Here is a 21,135-nt window from a genome sequence, read left to right as displayed (position 1 = left end):
AGAGTGCCAAAGAGGATACAGCAACAAGATCATCAATCTTAGAGAACAGAAGACAGTCAACAGTTGAAAAGACAGATTCAAGGGACAATGGCCTCCACAGGTGAAGTTATCTGCGAATTAGTAACCAACAGGCTAATATTTATGAATCCTTGTACAAGAGGTTGGCACTTTGGTTTTATCTCATTTAATCTCCACAGCAGTATGGACATGCAAGTATGGTCATTCCTTCATCTGATGCAAGGATCCTGAATCTTAGGGAAGATGAGCAAACTAAGCCCATATGCTAGACAAGGGTAGATTCACATTTTGAACTTGAATTTATCTCACATGGAAGCAAGGTTTCATACAACTTCACTAAGATATGCTATCTGCTTTTCAAAAGTTATAACAGTATACTTTTATTGGTGACTTTGCTGTTTGTAGAGTATTTTAATTCTCGTTGAACCACATGTGGTCACCATTTTTGTATGTAAAAAAATGGTGAAACACTGGCAATATTGTATTTCAACCTATATTTTGTTCCTTTGGGTCAGACAGTAATTTCATTTGGTAGTTATGTGACTTAAAATTTGAAAAATCTAAGGACAAGAAAAAAATCAACAAAGAGTACAAAAATCAACAAAGGGTACAAAAAGAGTATTAGCAATCAGAAAATTAGCAAGGGAAAAAGCATGTGTTCCCCTTTGGAGTCCCTTACTGATTTCATTGCCCATGCTGAATTCATGCTATTTCACCAACTCGTTGATTTCCTGCCTTCCTGTTTCTCTTCTTGTATGAATATATCTCTCCTTTTCACCTCCATGCTTCAAAATCTGATGCAGATACTACTTTTCTCCCAAAAGATTTCTCAAGTTAGTTGAGTCTTTTGCGAGTTCAATGTCCTCCAAACTCCATTCCATGGGTCACCTACATCTTTCTCTAAGATAATGGTATTGTCTTAATGTATCCTTCAGTCCTTGAACTGTTTCTACAGTTCTTAGAAATCTTTTGCACAACTGCTGTCTTTAACTTTAGAGCCATGTTACACGGTCCCTTTGACATCTTCCTTTCTTCCTTTGTGATTCTGAAGTGCAATCAATGTTGGTCACACTATTAAGTGATGCATTTCACTGAAGATTTTTAGAGGAGATGGAGACCATAGACATCATATACTGCATAGCATTTCATATCTAGAATAACTTTATCAAAAAACAGCAACAAAAAAAAAGTCTTCCTTCTACCCCTCTCTTCTACTTCCGCATGGCAGGTTCCAAGCCTCACCTTCCAGACCTCTTCTGCACTCTCTAAGTCCTTCCTCATCCTCTGTTTCCTATAGCTCTAGATTCCTTTTCTCATGTAATGCAATATGGCTCTACCTCAGCTTCCACAGCCTACATCCACACAGTTCTTATCATCATGCTTAACAAATAAAAACCACTCTATGTGCCTATCTTTCTTAGAAAGTGGCAAAACATTATATCCAACAAATATTTTTTCTTATCATGGTACTTATCAATACGTGTTATTTTTCCAATAGACTAGACTCTTACACCTAAAAGATGAGAACATTTATTTAGCACCTACTAAAGCCAAGCACTATTATGTGCTCCATGTTTGCATGAATGACTGTCTTACACTTGCTGTAACATCTACCAAGACCTGACATATCGTCAGCAAGGAGCAGGAATCAAAGTATGTTGGTAAATTGATTTCATTGAACCCAATATTTCAACAGTATCAAGAGTAAAAGATTTAAATAATAAGATATATATTGATTCACTGAAGAAACAAATCCACTTTATAAAATTTTAAATATTCCTAACATGAACCAAATATCTTAATAAGTCTCTACTTGCCTTTCAGTAGATCAGGCTACTAAAATTCCAAAATTATAAATAAATTCTTTAAAAGTAAGTTTTGGGGCTTGGGATGTGACTCTGGTAGAGCCCTTGCCTAGCATGTGAGAAGTCTTGGGCTTGATCCCTAGTACTGCAAAAGTAAATAAGTAAAAAGTAAATGAACCAATGAATAAATAATCTCCCAATCAGAAAAAAATGTTCGACTTCTGCCAAGAATAAAATAAAATGAAGTGATGTTTTATAACCCCATAATCTCACTAATAGAAAAAATGCAAATGAAATGATATGCTCACGTTTATAAATTAGACAAATACTTTAAACATGAAAATAATCAATGTCAGGAAAGACATGATGAAGCAAGGATCCTGCTGAGCATGGTGGCACATGTCTGTAATCCCAGCAACTCAGGAGGCTGAGGCAGGAGGACCGTAAGTTTGAGGCTAGCTTGGTTAACTTAGCAAGACCCTGTTTCAAAATAAAAGGGGTTGGGGATTTAGCTTATTGGTAAAGTACCCTGGGTTTAATCCCTAGTAAGAGAAAGGAAAAAAACAAAAGCAAAGATGTCCATTCAGTGCTAAAAATGGGATATAAATAGAAGTACCCCCTTTGGAAAGCAATGTGGCAATGCATACATCAGATGCTCCTAAGATATTTATATCATTATTTTTGACATTAACAACTATTAGGAACGTATTTTGAGAAAATAATATTTAAAAATTTATGAACGGAGATTTCCACTGCAGAACTGTTTCCAAAGAGTAATATTAAAAAACAACCTTAACATAAAACAATAGAGGAATGATTAAATAATGTTTGAAATGCCTACTCAAATAAATATTATACAATACTCTAAAAGTCTGATAATAGTTTGAGATGATATAAAATTCTCAGACACCATTACCCTATGCACATGTATGATTACACGAATGGTATGAATCTACATCATGTACAACCATGGAAACGAAATGATGTACCCCATTTGTGTACAATGAATCAAAATGTAGTCTGTAAATAAATAAATAAATAATAAAAAAAGATTGGGATGCAAAATTTTATATATACACACTCACATACAAAAAAGTCATCATCAATGAATGAAATTATCCATAGAAAACAATACTGTAGATATCTTTATGTCTTAGAACTATGATATATTTTCCAACTGGTTTATATTTTTGATGTTTTTGTAGCAGGCTTACATTGTTTATAATCAGAATAATGAAAAGTGTTCTTGAATTGGTGCACACAATTAGTACAGAGTCACCATCTAATCCTCACAACATTCTGAATACTCCCAGTTAATAGATTCCTTTCAGCTGAATTGTTACCAAGAGCCCTTGGATATTTTCCCAAACCAGTTAATGCTCACTGCACCAATGACTGATATGTAGTAAAGTGGTAAAACATCATGTAAATGAATGAAAAGTCACTTCTATGAGAAGACACATTGAAGCTACATTGCTAAAACAAGGGCTGCAAATTAGTTGTGGGCAGGTGGTATCACAAAACATTGGGAAAAATCTTAAAAATCTAAAACAGTTTTGTATTCAGATTACCATACAAATGTCTTTAATTCTTTTCCTTCAAAGAACAAGAAACAAAGTAGATACCATCTATGATACAGCAGAAGTCTGAGTCATGCAAGAAAGAAGAACAGATCCCTAGTTATCACACTTAAATTCAAGGTAAAAACCAAAAATGTGACATTAGGATGTATATTCATATATTTCAAGCAAAAGTAAAACAACAAAATTGTGGTGCTTGTATCAATCTTTCAACTAAACCCACAAATTATTAGTCCTCACTGGTCAGATAAGAAGGCCACTATTGTATGCAGTATGTACACACAAGAATTATTTCTAATCATACATGTAAGTTATAATTTATTTAAGAAATCATGTGGTGCATATGCTTATAGGTGAATATATGTGTGTGTGTGATTATAAAGATGTATTGTGTATACATGTAAGTATGCATGTCTCTGCATTCACACATACATTATTTATATCCCATGAAATTAACTACTCTACTGCTTGACCAGATCATGCATTCATGCAGTAGACCTTTCATAAGTAGGTAATTTAGCAAACTCAAAGTGTGAAATTAAACTTGGTGACAATGACCGTGGTGCGTGTAGGCACCATGGTTCTGGTTGAAAGCATTGTGTTTAACTTACTCTTCCTTTGTCCTTATCAGCAATGGCCAGAGCCAAAGAATTTCTTGTTCAGCCACCTTAAGATTCAGTTTCTGGTGGAGTTCAAGTACCTAAAGCTAAAGCACTTAGCCCAGAAGTACCATTTACAACCAACTCAGAAGTTTGCCTAGAAACTCTTCAGTTAGTCCAACTCTGTCAAGCTCCTTCCTCTTCATGTCAAGCCAGGAAAGACTGGCTAAAGGAGATCAGAAGTTCCAAATAATGAAGGAAATTGCTCTTGTTGAAAAACAGATAAAAGCATTTTGTTTTGATGAATGGACATATTTTCAGTATTCTCCTTTGCTGGAAAGATATAAAAATAATGATATACAGGGTGGTGTCATGCTGGTGAGCATGACAGAGAGAAAATGTTCCAGGTGAGACACTGATAAATAGCAAGTCTGAATTCAAATGTTTGGCCTGTGCTTTTTGCATCTCATGATCTTGTACAACTTACTTCATATCTCTAAAATTTCTCTCTTCATCTTAAAAATGAGAAAACTACCACCATCCTCATGAGGTCCCTGTGAAATTAACCAAAACCACTTATATCCCTAGCACATTGATTGGGTGGGAGATCAAAATATTCATTTCTCCTACTCAAGTTTTGGTGTCTTAATCAGAAATAGAATTCTGTGAGGCTCCAGAAGGAAAATGAACACCTGGTCCAGTTTTGACAAATAATAAACAACTTGTCTTTAAAACATTTAATTCATTTTTTTAAATAAGCAATTGGAAATATTTACGGATAACTTCCTATCAAATTTTGTTTGTAATCTTTATGTCATTGAGAGTACATTCATTAGTAATATGTATTTCTCTCTCATTCAGATACATGCATACAGGTTCCAAGTGAAATATAAGGCTTACCTGCAGTTCCAGAGAGTTCCACACTTAAGGTTCGTTCAATAGTCTTGTTCTCAAATGGGGAACCCTTGGGGTCACTGGAAGATATGGCACATTTATAAAAACAAACTGAAATGGAGTTGCTGTAGCCAAATGTATTAGAACCCCCTTCCCTTTCTGAAAATGGTAACATTTCTTAATACTTACTTTGGTGACTCTGGGGTCAGAGGAAGAGATAAAGTTGTTGGTTTGGCTAAAGGAGAAAAAAAGAACTAATTATGAAATATTGAGTATTTTTTAGATTTATTTTCTTTCTACTATAGTCAAGTTAGAAATATGACCAGAAAATTGGAAGGCTGAACTAAGGAAATCCCCGAAAATTGAATCAAAGTCAGAGAACAGTCCATTATGCTAAAACAAATTCCAAACAACATTTGCATCAGTAAACTATCATTTGACAACACATACAAAAACAGAATTTTCCCCAAAATGTACCATCCTGTTAAGAATACAAAATTTGCATCATATCATCAGAGAGAAATAATGTTTTCTGTTTTAATTTGGAATACAGTACATGGTTTGTTTAGATAAGAAAACAGCAGAGTAACTACAAGGTGACAGAACGTTATGAATATTCAGTTGATTTTACTCCTAAAATGTGTAATTTTATATCTAGCCCTGAGAATAGGTTATTTCTGTGAGGCCGAAGCTCAAGCAATAACCATTCCGTTCACTGAAAATTAATTGAGCAATTATAGGCAAATTGTGGGCATTGACCCAGATGGCTTAAATGGAGTTTGGAACCCCAACTCGGATAGACAACTGAAGTAAGATATTGTGTTTATCTGTTGAGAGATCCATAGACTTGCAAGATCTCTCCACTTCCTTTTAGTCTTTCCTAGGTCCTATTTCCTACAGGAGGCATATCCCAATAATGACAGGGAAATGGGTGGGAGTCTTCTCATCACAATATGTCAATTACTTCTCCATGTCAGTCCTATATTTTGAACAGAAAGAGGGGAGTATGTGATGAGAAATGTACTTGAGCTAGACATTCAGGTTTCATTTGTACTTTTATGCTCCTCTACGAAGATACACTTGTATGTATACAAGTTTACGTCAACTTTTTTCTCATCAAGCAACTACTTTCAGAAGGTCAAAAGTAGTTATTTATGCAATGAAAATCACAGAGTTGAAACCAAAAGTGTCTTTATAATAAACTTTCTTATTTTATGGATGAAGAAACTGAGACCCAAAGATGCTAAATGATATTTGCAGGGCCATAAAACTGGTTACTGGCAGAATTGGTCAAGATATTTCCTTTTTCCCATTATCAAAAGGAATTGTATTCAACAGACTTTAAAATAAATTAATCAAAACCGGTAATTAAGGTCCTTTGAAATGGGAAAATATTATTTATATCCAAATTAGTCTGAAATTAGGTACTTTACTTGGATAAATAGTATTTACATATTTAATTTGTAGATTTAGATTTAGTTTTTTAACAATTGAATGGCATATCATCTATCCAATGTGCATCCAGAAATATAAAGCTCATGCTGTCTTCTACAAATTAGGTACATCGATTAATTGGCTTTTACATACCTACAGATAAATGAGCTGATTTTACATTAATTTTTTTAGTACATCTAATTTAATGAGCCTTTCAAAAATAACTCATTTATGAAGGAAATTTGCCCACTTTTAAGGATTTCAACTAAGAATTAGGATAATTCATTCAGGTCCCATAGAAAATGTAACCAAATAAGGAACTAGGTGCTATAGGACACAATAAATGTACACTGAAAATCAGAAACTGAAATTCCAGTTTCAAGATGTAGTCAGACTCTCTGAACTGCTCAAGGGAACACCCCTACAGTTCTGATAGTTCTATATAGCTAAGGCCAAGGGCAAGGAAGAAGGTGTATCAGCACAGTCATATTTAATGGGACCAATGGCAAAAAAGGAAATGAGAATCATAGGAAGAGGACAGTCCCCAAACCATATTCAGCACCTAATCCCTGAATCAACTGGGCTCACAGATGCTCCCAATGGAAGAGAATTGGTTTGGTTTACTGAGAGTTTCATGAACAGTGTTCCAAGGATTGGTAGACTAGAGACTGCTAGGTCCTTAAAAACAGGAATGCCTCTTTTTCATGCAGATCATGCTATTTTTGGGTAAACACATTAGTGAATAACTGAATAAGTGGGATACCAACACATACCAAAGACCAGTTGATCTTCCTAAGAAACTGAAAAGTGTATGACCCCACAATATCACAGAGAGCATATGTGCAGTTCAGGGGGAAAAATTATGGCACATTTGGAAAGGGAAACTCAGCAGATCCTCTTCATTTGTATCTTCAACTGTTCTTGTACTTTCTGCTTTTTGATTTTGAATAATAACTTAATCTCTGGAGCTGAGCATTTATTGGTTATTATAAGTCAGCCATGTTCTATTTCTCTTAGGCCTTTAATAAACAGAATTTTATTCCTTTAGTAACCGGAATTTTTTATTTTTTAATCAGTGGGCTTTGTTCTGGGGTAAGCCTTTTATGCTTTGCCACAGACACATACCTTAACAAAATCTACATGTAACTGGTCTCACCTCGAGGGTAAGTCCTACAGAGGCCTGTTTAATTTTTTACTACTATGATTTGTAAGATTACAATAATTTATATTTAGTGGATGTGGACTTTTAAAAACTTCAAAATCCAAAAGGACCAACTTAAGAAAAATAAATAAATAAGACCTTTAAGCCATGTGCTGCTGTGCTGGGTTCATTGATCACAGGGTTTTAGTGAGCTCAGGACTTAAATTCAGCTTCAGAAAACCAATGTATGACAAGACAGGTGCAGAGAAGCACAGCAAAATCTTCTGCTCACTTTCTACAGCTACCCCAAAGGCTCTCCTTCCCTGCAGGCTTGCAACAGCCTGGGTCCCTCAGCATGGGGTTCTGCTCCCAAAAAATAACTGTGACAGAGCTTGCCATCAGGAACTAATCTGCACAAAGGGAGCTCTAAGGGAACTTGGCCTATTTCACTAAATATATCTCTCCAAACTGACAGAAGGAGATGGACAATGAACTTGACATATCCACCACAGAAAACCCAATTGAGAGCCAATTAAAATATTAAAGGAAAGTTCCTAAAAATCTTGTGCTAATGTGGAGGAGATGAAGGGAGGGGATTCAAAACAGTGGGGAAGAAAATACTTATGAACATCAGCAGCAACAACAGCATACCTGTACGAAACAATCATGGTTCAAAACAGGGATCAGGGGCTATCATTCTGCAGCTAGAAGGAGAAGTTGGAGAAACAAAAGGAAAAAAAAAAAAAAAAAACAGGTGGGTGTTTATAATGGTTATTTTAGAATATGCCTCCTTCTAGACAATGTCAGAGGTAGTAGGAGCTGGCCTATTTTAAGCAATGGTCACTCCCAACAAGCTCTCTTTGGGTCTCCTGGACTTAACGTTTTGAGGGGGAAGAGCCAAAGAAGAAAATGATATCTTTGCCAAGAGATTCTCCCCAAATAACCCCAATTTACATCAGAAGCTTGGGCCTTCTAGCAATACATGGGAATAATGAAAATCAACCCAGATGTTTTGTTTAATCTAGGCAACATTTTTTTTAAAAATTGAGCAAAAAAAAAAAAAAAAAAAAAACTTCAGGAATTTCTAAATCATTAAATCCTTATATACAATATAAAATCTGTAAGCGCAGCATATGGTGTTAAAAACAAAGAAGGAAAGAAAAGTGTACTTAATAATCGGGAGTGGCTACATAAATACTGTTTACTACTTCTTATGGTATAGAGAGCAAATCTATAGTGCTTTAGTTTTTCCATTACCCAAAGGGGGGGGGGGGGGGGTGGCGAAATACTCTTTAATGAGTTGGCTAGCCCAGATCACACCTAACTCCCATGATCTCAGCAATTCAAAGATTCACATAAGCCTCAAGGATGTCGCGATTCCTTCCCATCTACTTCACCCTCCACCCAGCTATAATTTCAGGGATCTTTTGGTAGTTAGTTGCAGCTACTGCCTATCAGCGGAATAGGATATGCTCAATCTGTGTCCAAGGAAGGGTTTTCTTCCCCTCGGTAATAAAGTGCTGAATTCCCGTTCCATGGAGACACCCACAGGACCGAGTGCTCAACGTGCGCTTAGACCCTGAGTCTTTGGTCTCTGCAGCGCCTGACAGCGCACTGATCCCCGCCTACCTTGTACATGTTGCGACTGCGATTGTGTGTGGGACTTCTTTTTGGAGGTGCATTTGTCTCTGCTGCTGTTCCTGTTCTCTGTGGGTTTGGTGTGAGGAGGGTCATCGTTTGTGGTTAGATACTTGAGAAGCTCCGAGCAGGGACGTCTTTGTGGCTTTTGCTGTTGACAAATGCTCTTCGCTTTATTGCTCCATGAATTCTCGGTCTTAAAAACAAGGCAGAAAGAAAGCTAAAATTAGTGAACTGAACCTTATCAGAATGGATATAGGTTTTCTGAAGAGATGAGATTTCCAGTGAAGTGTTCAGTCTAAGTGTACTAGATCTATGAGCTGTGAATAATTGTTTGCAGAACAAGGAAAGAAAATTACATTTAAAATTCCTAAATGACATTTACGCAGCTTTTTTATTTCATTTCTCCTACATTTCAATGTTCCTACTCAGCAACATGTAACTAACAAGATCCTACAGCGCCTTTACTGTGAATAAAAAAAAAATAATAATAAGCTGGTTTAAACCTTAATTTACCGCTGATTGCTGAAGCCCAGTATTCACAACTCTCTTAAGTACCCCTTAACGCTCCGTTTTCGCTCACAGTGAATGGCAAGACAAACATTGTTTAATACAGCCTGCTAACTGAATTATGTCATTGCCAGCATTCCATCCAATTAATGACAGAGACAGATCTTTTGCAGCGATTCCAAAGAAATGTTTCTCAGGTTAGACGGCTGGCAAAACAGCCACCTTGCATCCTAAAGTCACTTACAGATACCTAGAGCCAATCAGCACATTTTTCTTGGAGCCTACACTCCTGTACGTGTTCATAAAGTGAGCAAGGGATCACACTCCGTAGTATTTCTGTTCCGATCATCCAAAGCCAAGGCTAAAATGAACTCTTTCTATTTCAAGTAGCTTGAATGCTGCTTCTGAAAACCCATTTCATAATCTTTGTCACACCCGTGAGGTGGCTGCAGGACCCGGTTGAATTAATACATACAAACTTAGGGGCTGTTTCACAGCTTTGAGCAACAATGTGTGTTACTTCCCTGATGTATTAAAACACGTTTGTACCTTAACAACTGCAGGGTTTGTTCTGATCCTGTGATTGTGGTTTGCATGGTTCTGGGTACTGAGGCCACTGCATTCATTGTAACTCAGCTGAGTGTTGGCTGGTGCCAGCAGGAGCTTCTTAAGCTGGGAACATCAAGGAAGGGAAGAGCGAGAGCAGTTATAGATCTCTTAAGCACTCAGGTCAGTAAATGAAGTTTTAGACTTTAATTATTATTATAAAAATTAATTATATCACTCTTTAACTCTATCACACCTGAGCACAACAGAGCTCAAGGATACATTTTTTAAAAAGTGAGAAAAAGTTTGGCAGTACACTACCAACCACGAAAGTAGTACCTTTGCTTCTATTTGAGACTTGGCATTGTCAATAGTAATTTTTTAAATTATTTTTTGATATAAAGCAGTTGCTCCTAAAGTGATTTCCAAGTCACTACTATATGAGTTGAGCAATGTTGCCTTGCTCAAGGAGGACTTGGGAGTGGGAAAAAGATACATAATTTTCCTCTAAACCTCAAATCAATGAAGTGGCAATACGTGAAAGATTGTGTGATGCTTTTAACATGTTTCACAATCAGCCCTCCAGATTGGCTGAGTCACAGAATGTTTGGGCAGTAACTCTGGCCATTCTGATCGCAGAAAGGAAAGAAAGGACCTCAGGGTGGAGTTCTGTAGCTCAGCCTGTAGGTTGGGAGGTGAGGGCTCTGATCTGGGCAAGGCTGTCCTCCACATTTTTCTTCATTTGCCTGGCTGACTCTCAAGCACCTCCCTGCCTTGACCCACAGAATGCCTTTGGGTCAGCAAACCCTCCCAAATAGATAAATTGTGCAGATGAAAATCATCTGGTCACAATGTAAAGAAATCAGAGTTCTAGCCAGCAATGCTAATGACACTGAGAAGTGGAGAAACAGTGAAATTAAACCAGAGGCAATTACACATGAGATATGCTCAAGACCAGAAATCTCAAAATACAAAGGAATATGAGTAAGGTCTCCACGTTTATGGAACCTTCTTTTAAAACTTAAGGATGTGAGAAAACTACCTCCAAATGGCGTACCAAAGCACATTACAGGAGTCTGGATGCTGGCATCCCGTAATTTACACAGCATGCTCTTACATCAGATTTATGGCAAATGACAAATGGCTACCATAGCTGAGAAGGTAAACTGTGTCTTAGAACTAATAAAACTCTGGTCTAGCACTGCATTGAAAAGAAAATTCGCTCTTCATTGCCTACCATAAATTTTAAGTAACTTAGGTTGCAAATGTGCTATTATTTTTCCAATCTTCATAAGAAATATGAACCCAGCATTTTCAAATACTGCATACCCCTAGATCCACCAACTCTATTTATAGAATTGTGTGCAGAAGGCTAAAAATGCAAACATGTCAATTATTATATAATTCATAATTGTGAAAAATAGGAAAAAGCCTAAATATCCAACCATAAGTAATTACATAATAAATTACATTCCCATACAATATAATACTATGTGAGCACTAAAAATTATTCATATTCTTAAAATTTTATCAACATGTTCATAGTATATCTTAAAGGAGATTCCAATCATGTTTTATATAATTTTTTTAAAATCAGATGAATTTTTAGTTCTTTTTAGTCTACTTTTTGTAAGTTTGCACTGTGAAATAAATACTAAGAAATAAAAGCATGTATATGTAAACAGCAAAAAATAATTTTATGTTTGATATATCTGTATTTATCTATATCTATTGTTTTACAGTTCTGAGGCTCAAACTCAGGAACTCCTGCATGCTGGCCAAGCTCTCTAACATTGAGCGACAGTCTCAGCTCCGAGATTGTTTTAAAAGTACTTCGAATACTATATAAAAACTAAATTATCAACACTTTTACACAGAGAATTGCAGAATTTGCAACTGTGAGTGTGCCTCAGGATTGTTTGGGCATCAGTGTAAAATCCAAACCTTCTACATCATGCCCACGCAGCCAGTAGCCAGAGGTGGCTCGTGGGAGTCAAACAGTAGAAAGGGTTCTTACTAGAGACGGCTCTTCTGCCTCCTGAGGTGGAGGGGTGCCGTCAGGCATGGAGGAAGGACTGGCCTCGTTGTCAGTGGTCACGTCTCCATCTGTCAGTGCATCAAATGAGGGCAATCCGTCTTCATCCACAGGGAGACTGTCTAGTGTCTCTGTGAGGACTGCGAGCAAGTTTGCCTCATTCTCTTCATCTATCTTCTGGAAAAGCAGAAAAGAAGCCGGAAGAAGACAGGAGTGAGTTGACACTGGGAGGTGGGTAGCACTATTAATCAGCATGGGCTGCACGTGTTCAATAGAATGAGTAAACTGTATGTGAAATCCTGCACTTCACCAGGACAGGACGACCGTGGCTTCTCCTGACTCAGATTGGGTCTGAACCACATGTTTAAAGAACACCCCTGCAGTACCCATTTCTGATTGTTGACTGCCCTGCTTAGCAGCCTGTATGTCAGTGCTGGATTCTGCTGTGTGTGATTCTGTGTCATTCACCTTTCCACAGGCTTGTGTTTTGTCCCCTCACTAAATGGTAAGATTTAGGAAATCTCAGGACTGGAGAGAATCTTAATCATCCTCTATTGAATCTGCAGACATGGTGTTTAGATCTTCTATACAGCACCCCTGCAAATGTTTAGGTAACGTCTGATTTGAACACTGCCAGAAACTTAAACGATACCAGGAGAACCTACACACTTTCCTGATTTCAATTATAATCTCATCACTGAACACTCCAAAAATCATTTATTTCTCTCCCTGACATCTCTCCCAACTTTAGTCATAAATCTCTAACTGCCTACTGGACATTTCTACTTTACAATAGCTCACTTATCTTCAAATCCCAAACTTTGGACCTTTTCACAACAAAACTGCTAATTTCTCTTGACTTCTTTAACTTGGATAACAATTCCTCAGACTTTCTGCAACTACCTCAATCCCTCTTCTTCTGGTTGATCCCTCTTTTTCTGGTAGAATCTTATTTTGTAATGACTTAAATGTACTCTTCTCTTGTGACCAGGGTGGTATTTTTTCCCACCTCCCAGATTAAGGCTCACCAACACACCCACAGAAAACTAATCTTCAGTCATTGATTCTACTGACAGGTTTTGAACACCTTACTTTGTGCCACAGCCAGGGTAGGTGGTAGTGGAGATACAAAGAGAAATAAGACAAAACTCCATCCCTTCAGAAACCTTCCAGGGGAAAAGAAGAACCTGTGAACAATTTATTATAAAAGATAGTACTAATTTCAGTACTCTGTACAAAACATTCAAGGACTCCTGAATCGGGCTTGTGTACCTTGCTAACAGGAGAATGTATTAAATTCTCTGCACCTGGACAATCAGTTTCAGGGCTGGACACACAGTTTAGATAGTCAATGATTACTTTCTGAATAATTCACCGATCTGCATTTTTTTGCCAACAATATAGACTGCGTGGATCACTTTCTTTTCCTTCCTTTAGCACTTCATATTGTTTGTCTAATTTGACCTGCTTCCAAAGTCTCTTTTCTAAAAGTTCTGTACGCTATGACATTAACAGTATGTGCTAAATTATCCCACACAGATTCTATTACAAATGCACCTAAGCTGCTGACATCTAATGAAGCCAGCAGTGCCCACACTTCCTTTCTCTCTACACTGAACTCCAGTTAATTGACCTGACAAAATTACAAGAATCACAGAATAAGACAGCTAATCAGAAAATCAAATTGTATTACTAGAGAAATTAGGCAGAGTTTTATCACGTATACATTCTATTTTCACATAAAAATTGTTTTTCTCTCATTACTGATCAGTTTCTCTCCAGGAGTAAAACTACAGACTTCTTTTTCTTTTGGATTCAAGAGGCCAAGAAGAACTATTTGTACTCATGGTGGACATCAATGCACATTTTTACATTTGCTCAATGCATCTCCCTACCACTCCTAGATTTGAGATTTTGAGTCAAGTAATTTGGCTACCATGTGGTGTGACCACTGGATGAAGCTTTAAACTCTACTGAAGAAGGTCAGTCCTAACCAGAAGTAAACTATCAACTCAAAATGGCACACTTACTTCCAATTACTGACCAATTCATTAGCACTCAAACTGCACAATTCAAAACAGAGCTTATTGAACATAGCCAGCCCAGATTCTCCTGACCCTATTCATGTAGTCCTAAAAACAAAGATAGGGAAAGATCTTCCCCTTATTTTCTGCTGAGGATTGTACTCCGGTATCCAAAAATGCCAGTCACCTTAGTCTTTAGCTTCCTACACATGCTAACAGTCAAATTCAGATTATTAAACTCTTCTAAATATAATTATATTAAAATGAAATATACGTTATTTAAAATCACTGCATGCTCATGAAATGACTGTAAATTTCTCCATATTATCTAATAAAACATTCTTTAAAACTATCTCAAATCTACACATGCACACAGACACATATACACATTTTCAATGAACTGAACATTTGTTCGGGTACCCCATTTTTGAAAAGGCTTCTTTCACTGAAGTTCAAAAAGAGCTCAAGAAAAACAGTCAAAAATGTTTACCAATAAATGAGTAATTTTGTTTACCCTGATTTAAATTTTGTGTTTGGTTTTCCAGCAATACCACAAGTTGCTATTTGCTTTCAATCACATAATACAATAGTGCCTTAGTTCTATCCCTTGTGTAAACAAACTATGATAATTCCAATCAAGTCAAAATGACAAAGGACACTTAAATTAACTAGTTTTCTCCAATTTCTTTAATAAGCCTGAGTGAATGTACACCAAATACAATGGCAGAAATAGTGGAGCTTGACAATGTCATAATTAATTTACAAGATCTGATTAAACCACCAACTACTTTAATTTTCCTCTCTACTGGAACCACAATGGGAGGGATGGGTGTGTGGAGTGGGAGATTGACATAACATGCATGTGAGCGTGTGTGTGCATACATGCCCACTCATGTGTGTTCCAAGGAGGCTTGTATTCAACCAACATTTACCAGTGGGTCTGTGTTCATTATTTACAGTCCACTCAAAATAATTGTTAAATATTTTTTTTTATCATCCCTGTATGTGACTGACTCAGAGATTCTCAAAAACCATTTATTTTAGTAAAATAAATTATGGAAGAAAAAAACATTATTATTATGTAATAAAAAATTTATTTGTTATTTTGAATTATGGAAGAAAAAATATTATTTTAAAATATCTCGATGTTCTTTAATCATGGAGTTCTGGGAAGAAAGCTTGCTATTTATTGGTGATACTTGGGTCTCAAAGCTCAAAAAATACTCCTAAAGTTGAGTGGTTGTTGCCCCTCGCTGTGGCAATTTCAATTAGTTTCATATGAGATTCAACAATCACATGTCCCAGAGAAGGCAATGGATATGACAAAGAGGACTGTTAAACAATTAATGTCACTTTCTATTATCGCTTCGGTCCCAATTTACAGAGCAAATAAATCAAAGTCGCCACAGATGAAGTGCACTGGCCTATGAACACATGTCTGTTCACAAGTGACAGGGTATGGAGAGACAGTAGTCAGGAAAATGACATTGCAAGATAACCTTTCAAAGACTTGACTGTGATACTGCTCGCTAATTGTTTGAAATTAGAAATTTATAAAAAATATGCTTCTTGTGTTCAGGTTGAAAAATAAGAGAAAGAAAAAAGAAAATAAGAGAGGAAAGGAAGAAAGCATGGGGAAGAATCAACTGCTACACCTTAACTCCGCTTGGGTCTGGCGGCAGAGGAAAACAGGCCACAGGTACTCCCACAGCTGAGCTCCTTGGTTATCAAACGTTTCCGAGGGGGTGGGGGGTGGGTTCAACCTTGGGTTCTCCTTACACAATGCCCTTCTGCTGCTGTTCTTTCAACCGAAACAAAGGTCTCGGTGCCTGTAAAACTTCACTCTCCAAGGGCTCTCCAGTAAGAAAGAAAACACAGTGACACAACCTCACTCCAGGTATAAAGAATCTCCAGTGACAGATGATACACAGGCATTTATACCCACAACCCAAAATGTAGAATCAACGATGATTCCTACCCCTGCCACATCATTAACAAGTGATAGCTTACAACAGTCAACAGAATTTGAAGGCTCATCACTGCTCTTTGGGACTCCAGGTGGGTCCCTCAATGACCTGGATTAGGCCTGACATAACTCAAAAGGTACAATTGAAAGAAGGCAGGTAGTGCCCCTTTGGGTGTCCACAGACACTTCCAGATTACAGTTCTGGAGCTGGTCTACAAAAACAGGGGCTTCCTCCCTTGTGGGCAGGTGGCAAAAGGACTTTCCAACTGGTTTGACATGGTGAGGCAGACAGGGCACTCAACTCACTGAACTCCACACCTGCAAGAGCGAATAAAGCCATTGAATCAAGGAGGAGATGAGGGACCTAGGATGCCAACTGACCCCTGAGAGAATCAGTGTGTGGTATCCCAAAGGTTTTTAAATGTGGCCTGTTAGGGAAGGACCATGCCCTGCTCTGGTAGTAATTTTTTCTGCATCTTGTAGGATCGCAATTACACTCAGTGTCCCCAGATTCTCACACTCGCTTGATCTCTGTTTGATAAAAATAGTTTAATAGCCATTTAATCACAGCTTCATTATCTTAGCTCTCTTAATGCGAATTAGGCCAGGAGAATTCTTGTTTCCTCATTATTCAAATCATCAATAAGAAGGAAACAGGAGGGGTCTTCTTATCATATAAATCAGTTTCAGAGTCTTAGGTACTGTTTACTCAGAGATCAATCTGTGTGAGGGGTCACTTAACCTCTTTGAACCTCTTATTTTTTTCTATACAAAATTCAGGTTTTTTTTTTTATTTTTTGCCTAATTCCCATTATGTAATTTTTTTTTTTTGCACTAATGATTAATAGGATAAAGAAGGAGTTGATAAAGCCTGAGAATTCTTCAAGCTGGTGCTCATAAACATCCAGCATACATGCCCATCATCTTGATTACCCATACTTGAATTTCATTCTTTGAGCACGATCTACAGCCGACTTTTAGCTCTGGGCCAGCTTCCCCCAAATACCCAGCATGCCCTGGGCTTCCTCCTTGCCCTATCCTGCTGATTTGGAAACAGCTAATGAAGACAAAATTAACTTCTACTTTAAGTGAGGCCTAATTAGGAAGGGAAATCTGCTAGAGTAACATCTGGTAGTGTATTCCAAAGCCAAATATAAATGACATTTTTGGATTATCCACTATTTTGGATTATTTGTTCCACCAGGCCCCACCAGGAGTTCAAACAACTAAACAAGGAAGCAACTTTTATAATAAATTTAGGTGTTCAAATAAGGAATATGAAAGATGAAAGATGTCCCTTTCCTGAATCGCCATAAAGTTCTGTACATGGTTTCATGTACAAATAAAAAAAAAATGTTAGAATGTATAAAGTTTGGTTTTTTTTGATGTGTAAAGTTTGATTCAAGAGTTTCAAGAAGCTGAGTTCAAAATAAAGAGAAACTAAATTATTTTCTGAAATGAAATTAAAAAATAATAATCCAGACTAACCCCCTGAAATAGAATGTGAGGCTGTTAGATTTTTTTTCTTTAAAGCATTATACACAGGAAAATGCCTCTTGACGGTTTATTGCACATTTCTGCTTTGAATGATCTTAGCCTCTGCAGAATAAGATGTTCATTGTTTTTAGATTTATTTATTTATTTATTTAGGTACCAGGGATTAAATCAAGGGGTGCTTAACCACTTAGCCACTTCCCCAGTCCATTCTTATTTATTTATTTTACTTTGAAAATGGGTCTCACTAAGTTGCTCAGGACCTTACTAAGTTGCTGAGGCTGACTTTCAACTTGTGATCCTCCTATCTCAGCCTCCCGAGCCTCTGGGATTACCAGTGTGTGCTACATGCCTGGTTTGTTAAATATTTGAATACCACCTTCAGACAACTGTCTTTCTTTCCCTCTACTCTTTCTCCACAATCCACAGTTTTTCTTTCTTCTCTTACATTCAGTTGCAGGCACTGACAGCCTATTTGCCTCCCTCTCACACACCCATCAGAGAACATGTGGAATCCCCACATGGCACTATTTACAGGTTCCTAGCTCCCATCCCATTTGATAGGTGTCCCTAAACCCATTAACTTTTTGTTTAACACACAGAAGACAGGGCTTTGAGTAAGGGACAGACACTTGAAGGTGGGGGAAAAAAAGAACTTAAGAAATCTCAAGCAAAGGAAAGGTATGCATGGTGGCATACACCTGTAATCCCAGCTGCTGGGGAGGCTGAGGCAGGAGAATCACAAGTTCAAAGCCAACCTCACCAACTTAGTGAGGTCCTGATTAATTCAGTGAAGCTTGTCTCTAAATAAAATATAAAAAGTGCTAGAGATGTGACTCAGTGATTAAGCACCCCTGGGTTCAATCCCCAGGACAAGAAAGAAAGAAAGAAAGAAAGAAAGATAGAAAGAAAGAAACAGAGAGAGAGAGAGAGGAGAGAGAGAGAGAGAGAGAGAGAGAGAGAGTGAGAAATCTCAAGCATATATGTGCAACATAAAGTAATGAAGACAATAAAAACCACCATATTTACGAAATACTTGTATATCTATTCACTTCTTACAAATGCTTTGGGAGTTTGCTTATTGTTATTTTATTCCCAGGACAGATAAGCCCAGTTGAATGCTAAAGTCACTAGGATTTAGGGGCTAGTAGAAAGAGCACAAATTTTAATTTCACTCTTGGGTAGCTTACCATGGGCATATAGACTACTTGAAATATCATGTATGTAAATGTGTCCACACTCCTCCCCCCAGCATCCACAAGTTTATTTACACAGTACACATATTTAAAACAATGTATACATGCACACTTCAGTCTCTGGAGTCTGTTCTCAAGTACTCAATTATAGATGACACATGAAAGCATTTAATCAGCACATGCATTCTTTCTCCCTGTTGTCCACTCTGAGCAAAGCAATGATCGAGAACTGAGGGTAATTCTTACAAAGATAAAACAGAAATCAAGTGGAAATAAAATACAAGCAAAACTGAAGAATTTCCTCCACTGATATATTTAGACCTTGGGAATCCATTTAATTCCCATGAATACGTACGTGGTATTTAAGCAGGCATAAAATTTATATCACATCCGTACTTAGACTCCATTCTAATTTATTTATATCACACATTCATGAGTTAATAAGTGTGTGCTGAACATGTAGAATCTCTTATTCTGGAAAGATTACGTGAGCCAAAATTGTAAATACAGAGGTTCCATAGAAAGGCCTAAACATGAGAGGCTGGCATCTCATTTATCCTCAAGTTTACAACCAAGAGAAAAGCAGGGTGCTGGAGAAAGAAGCCAGGACTGTGAGGCGGGAGAATGGACCCAGTTCCGTTTCCACTACTGGCCTCACATTCTCAACTGGAATGGCTCAACCCTCCAGCTGTAATGCATGTTCCACAATGCTCATCCTATAAGCTCCAGATGGGCCTCTGTTTTGACCCTTTCCACGTGCCAGCCCACCCCAATACTCCACACTCAACAAAGAAGACTAAGGGGCAGTGGAAAAACCCAGGTCATCTCTTGTTCCTCTTCTGACTGCCCCCACAACCCCCACCCCATGGCTTCTATGTCTCTAAGAGTAAAAGCCAAAATTTTAAGAGTGACTTATTAGCCCGGGACCACCATATAATTTGTCATCCAAACCAGGACATTTTAAGAATGTAATCCATTATTCAAAGCTTAACCCAGACTATCACAGGCTATCAGAGGAAAGCGAATGCCCTACACCGGATTATCGTCATACATTGTCAACACCCCATTTACCTGAATCCTCTGCACACACTCTGACCTCCCCACTGGCCCACAGAAGAGCCAGGCACTCTCCTGCCCTGAGGCCTTTGCCCTTGCTGCTTCCTCTGTCTAGGAGGGTCTTTATACAGATGGTCACATTGTTTCCTTTTCATTCCTTCATTTATTCAAATGTCGCCTTCTCAGTGAGACCTTTCCTACTACGCTGCACATATCCTAGCCAATCTTCCCTAGTTTATTTCCTTTTCAGCATTCATCTCTATAGCTCAACATATATCTTACCAATTTCTTAAAAGGCTATCTAAAATAGAAACTCTGCAAAACCTATTTGATCACTGTTAAGATACCTGGCATGTAGGGATGTGGGTACAGCTCAGAGGTAGAATGCTTGCCTAGCATGAGCAAGACCCTGGGTTTGATACCCAGCACTACTTGGCATATAGTAGATGCCTAATTAAAATGAAAAAGACTAACTTAAAAGTCCTAAGAATATAATGTAACTTTCCATTCTTCTTTGGTTATTTTCTCTGTATTCCCCATGCCGAGCACATTTGTCTTCTTAATAATGTCTATTTCAGACTATGATTGGAAATAAGCTTGCATTCATTTCACATAAACCAGCTGATGGACCAGGTAAGTAGCCAATATATTCTGAGCAGGAAAGAAGAAATTTGAATTGCTACAAGTACAGAGTGACTAATTCTGAAATTATTCACTAGCTTTGAATCTGAATAAATGTGACAACCATCTCTTGTAAAGGATGGAGAGGGTCTTGTAAATGCATAGATTTATCCTTCCCAACTCTGTTTTTTGGAAGAATACTGGCACACATCACCAAGCAGTCAATTTGCAAATATCTTAGAAGAGCCAAGATGGATTTTTGAAGAGAAAATCATGCCAGATAAGCTTACTATCTACCCCTGTGGAGTCTCAGCTCACCAATTAAGAGGAAACAACTGATGTAGTCTAAAAGGACCAGAGTCACCCCTTGCCACTCAACACCACTTGCACTGGGGCTGAAATGGGTGCTAAGATGGGTTAGAAGATACGATCACTATCTTAAATCCCAACTTAACTCTTTTCTGTTCATTTAAATAGTGTCATAATTCTCTTAGACAAATGCTATTTTAAGTTTAAAATGGCAAACACCAGCCAATCTTTACTAAATGTTTCCTATGTGTCCAATACTGATTCAATTT

The 21,135-nt window shown here is 37.5% G+C and overlaps 1 protein-coding gene across 4 annotated transcripts in view; it reads right to left on the bottom strand.

The window, feature by feature from the left end:
* PPARGC1A (PPARG coactivator 1 alpha) overlaps nucleotides 1-21,135 on the bottom strand; it is a 606,121-nt gene that overhangs the window by 28,153 nt on the left and 556,833 nt on the right. For all 4 annotated transcript variants that reach the window (XM_079153479.1, XM_079153478.1, XM_079153477.1 and 1 more), the window contains 5 exons: nucleotides 12,183-12,377; nucleotides 10,169-10,291; nucleotides 9,101-9,305; nucleotides 5,086-5,131; nucleotides 4,903-4,976 (listed from right to left, as the gene is read on the bottom strand). In XM_079153479.1, coding sequence (XP_079009605.1) covers nucleotides 4,903-4,976; nucleotides 5,086-5,131; nucleotides 9,101-9,305; nucleotides 10,169-10,291; nucleotides 12,183-12,377 — 643 coding nt within the window. The remainder of the gene's footprint in view (nucleotides 1-4,902; nucleotides 4,977-5,085; nucleotides 5,132-9,100; nucleotides 9,306-10,168; nucleotides 10,292-12,182; nucleotides 12,378-21,135) is intronic.

This window comes from Sciurus vulgaris (genome assembly GCF_902686455.1).
Source record: "Sciurus vulgaris genome assembly, chromosome: 9".
In the NCBI taxonomy this organism is placed as follows: Eukaryota; Metazoa; Chordata; class Mammalia; order Rodentia; family Sciuridae; genus Sciurus; species Sciurus vulgaris.
This window is presented reverse-complemented; position numbering and strand designations above follow the sequence as displayed.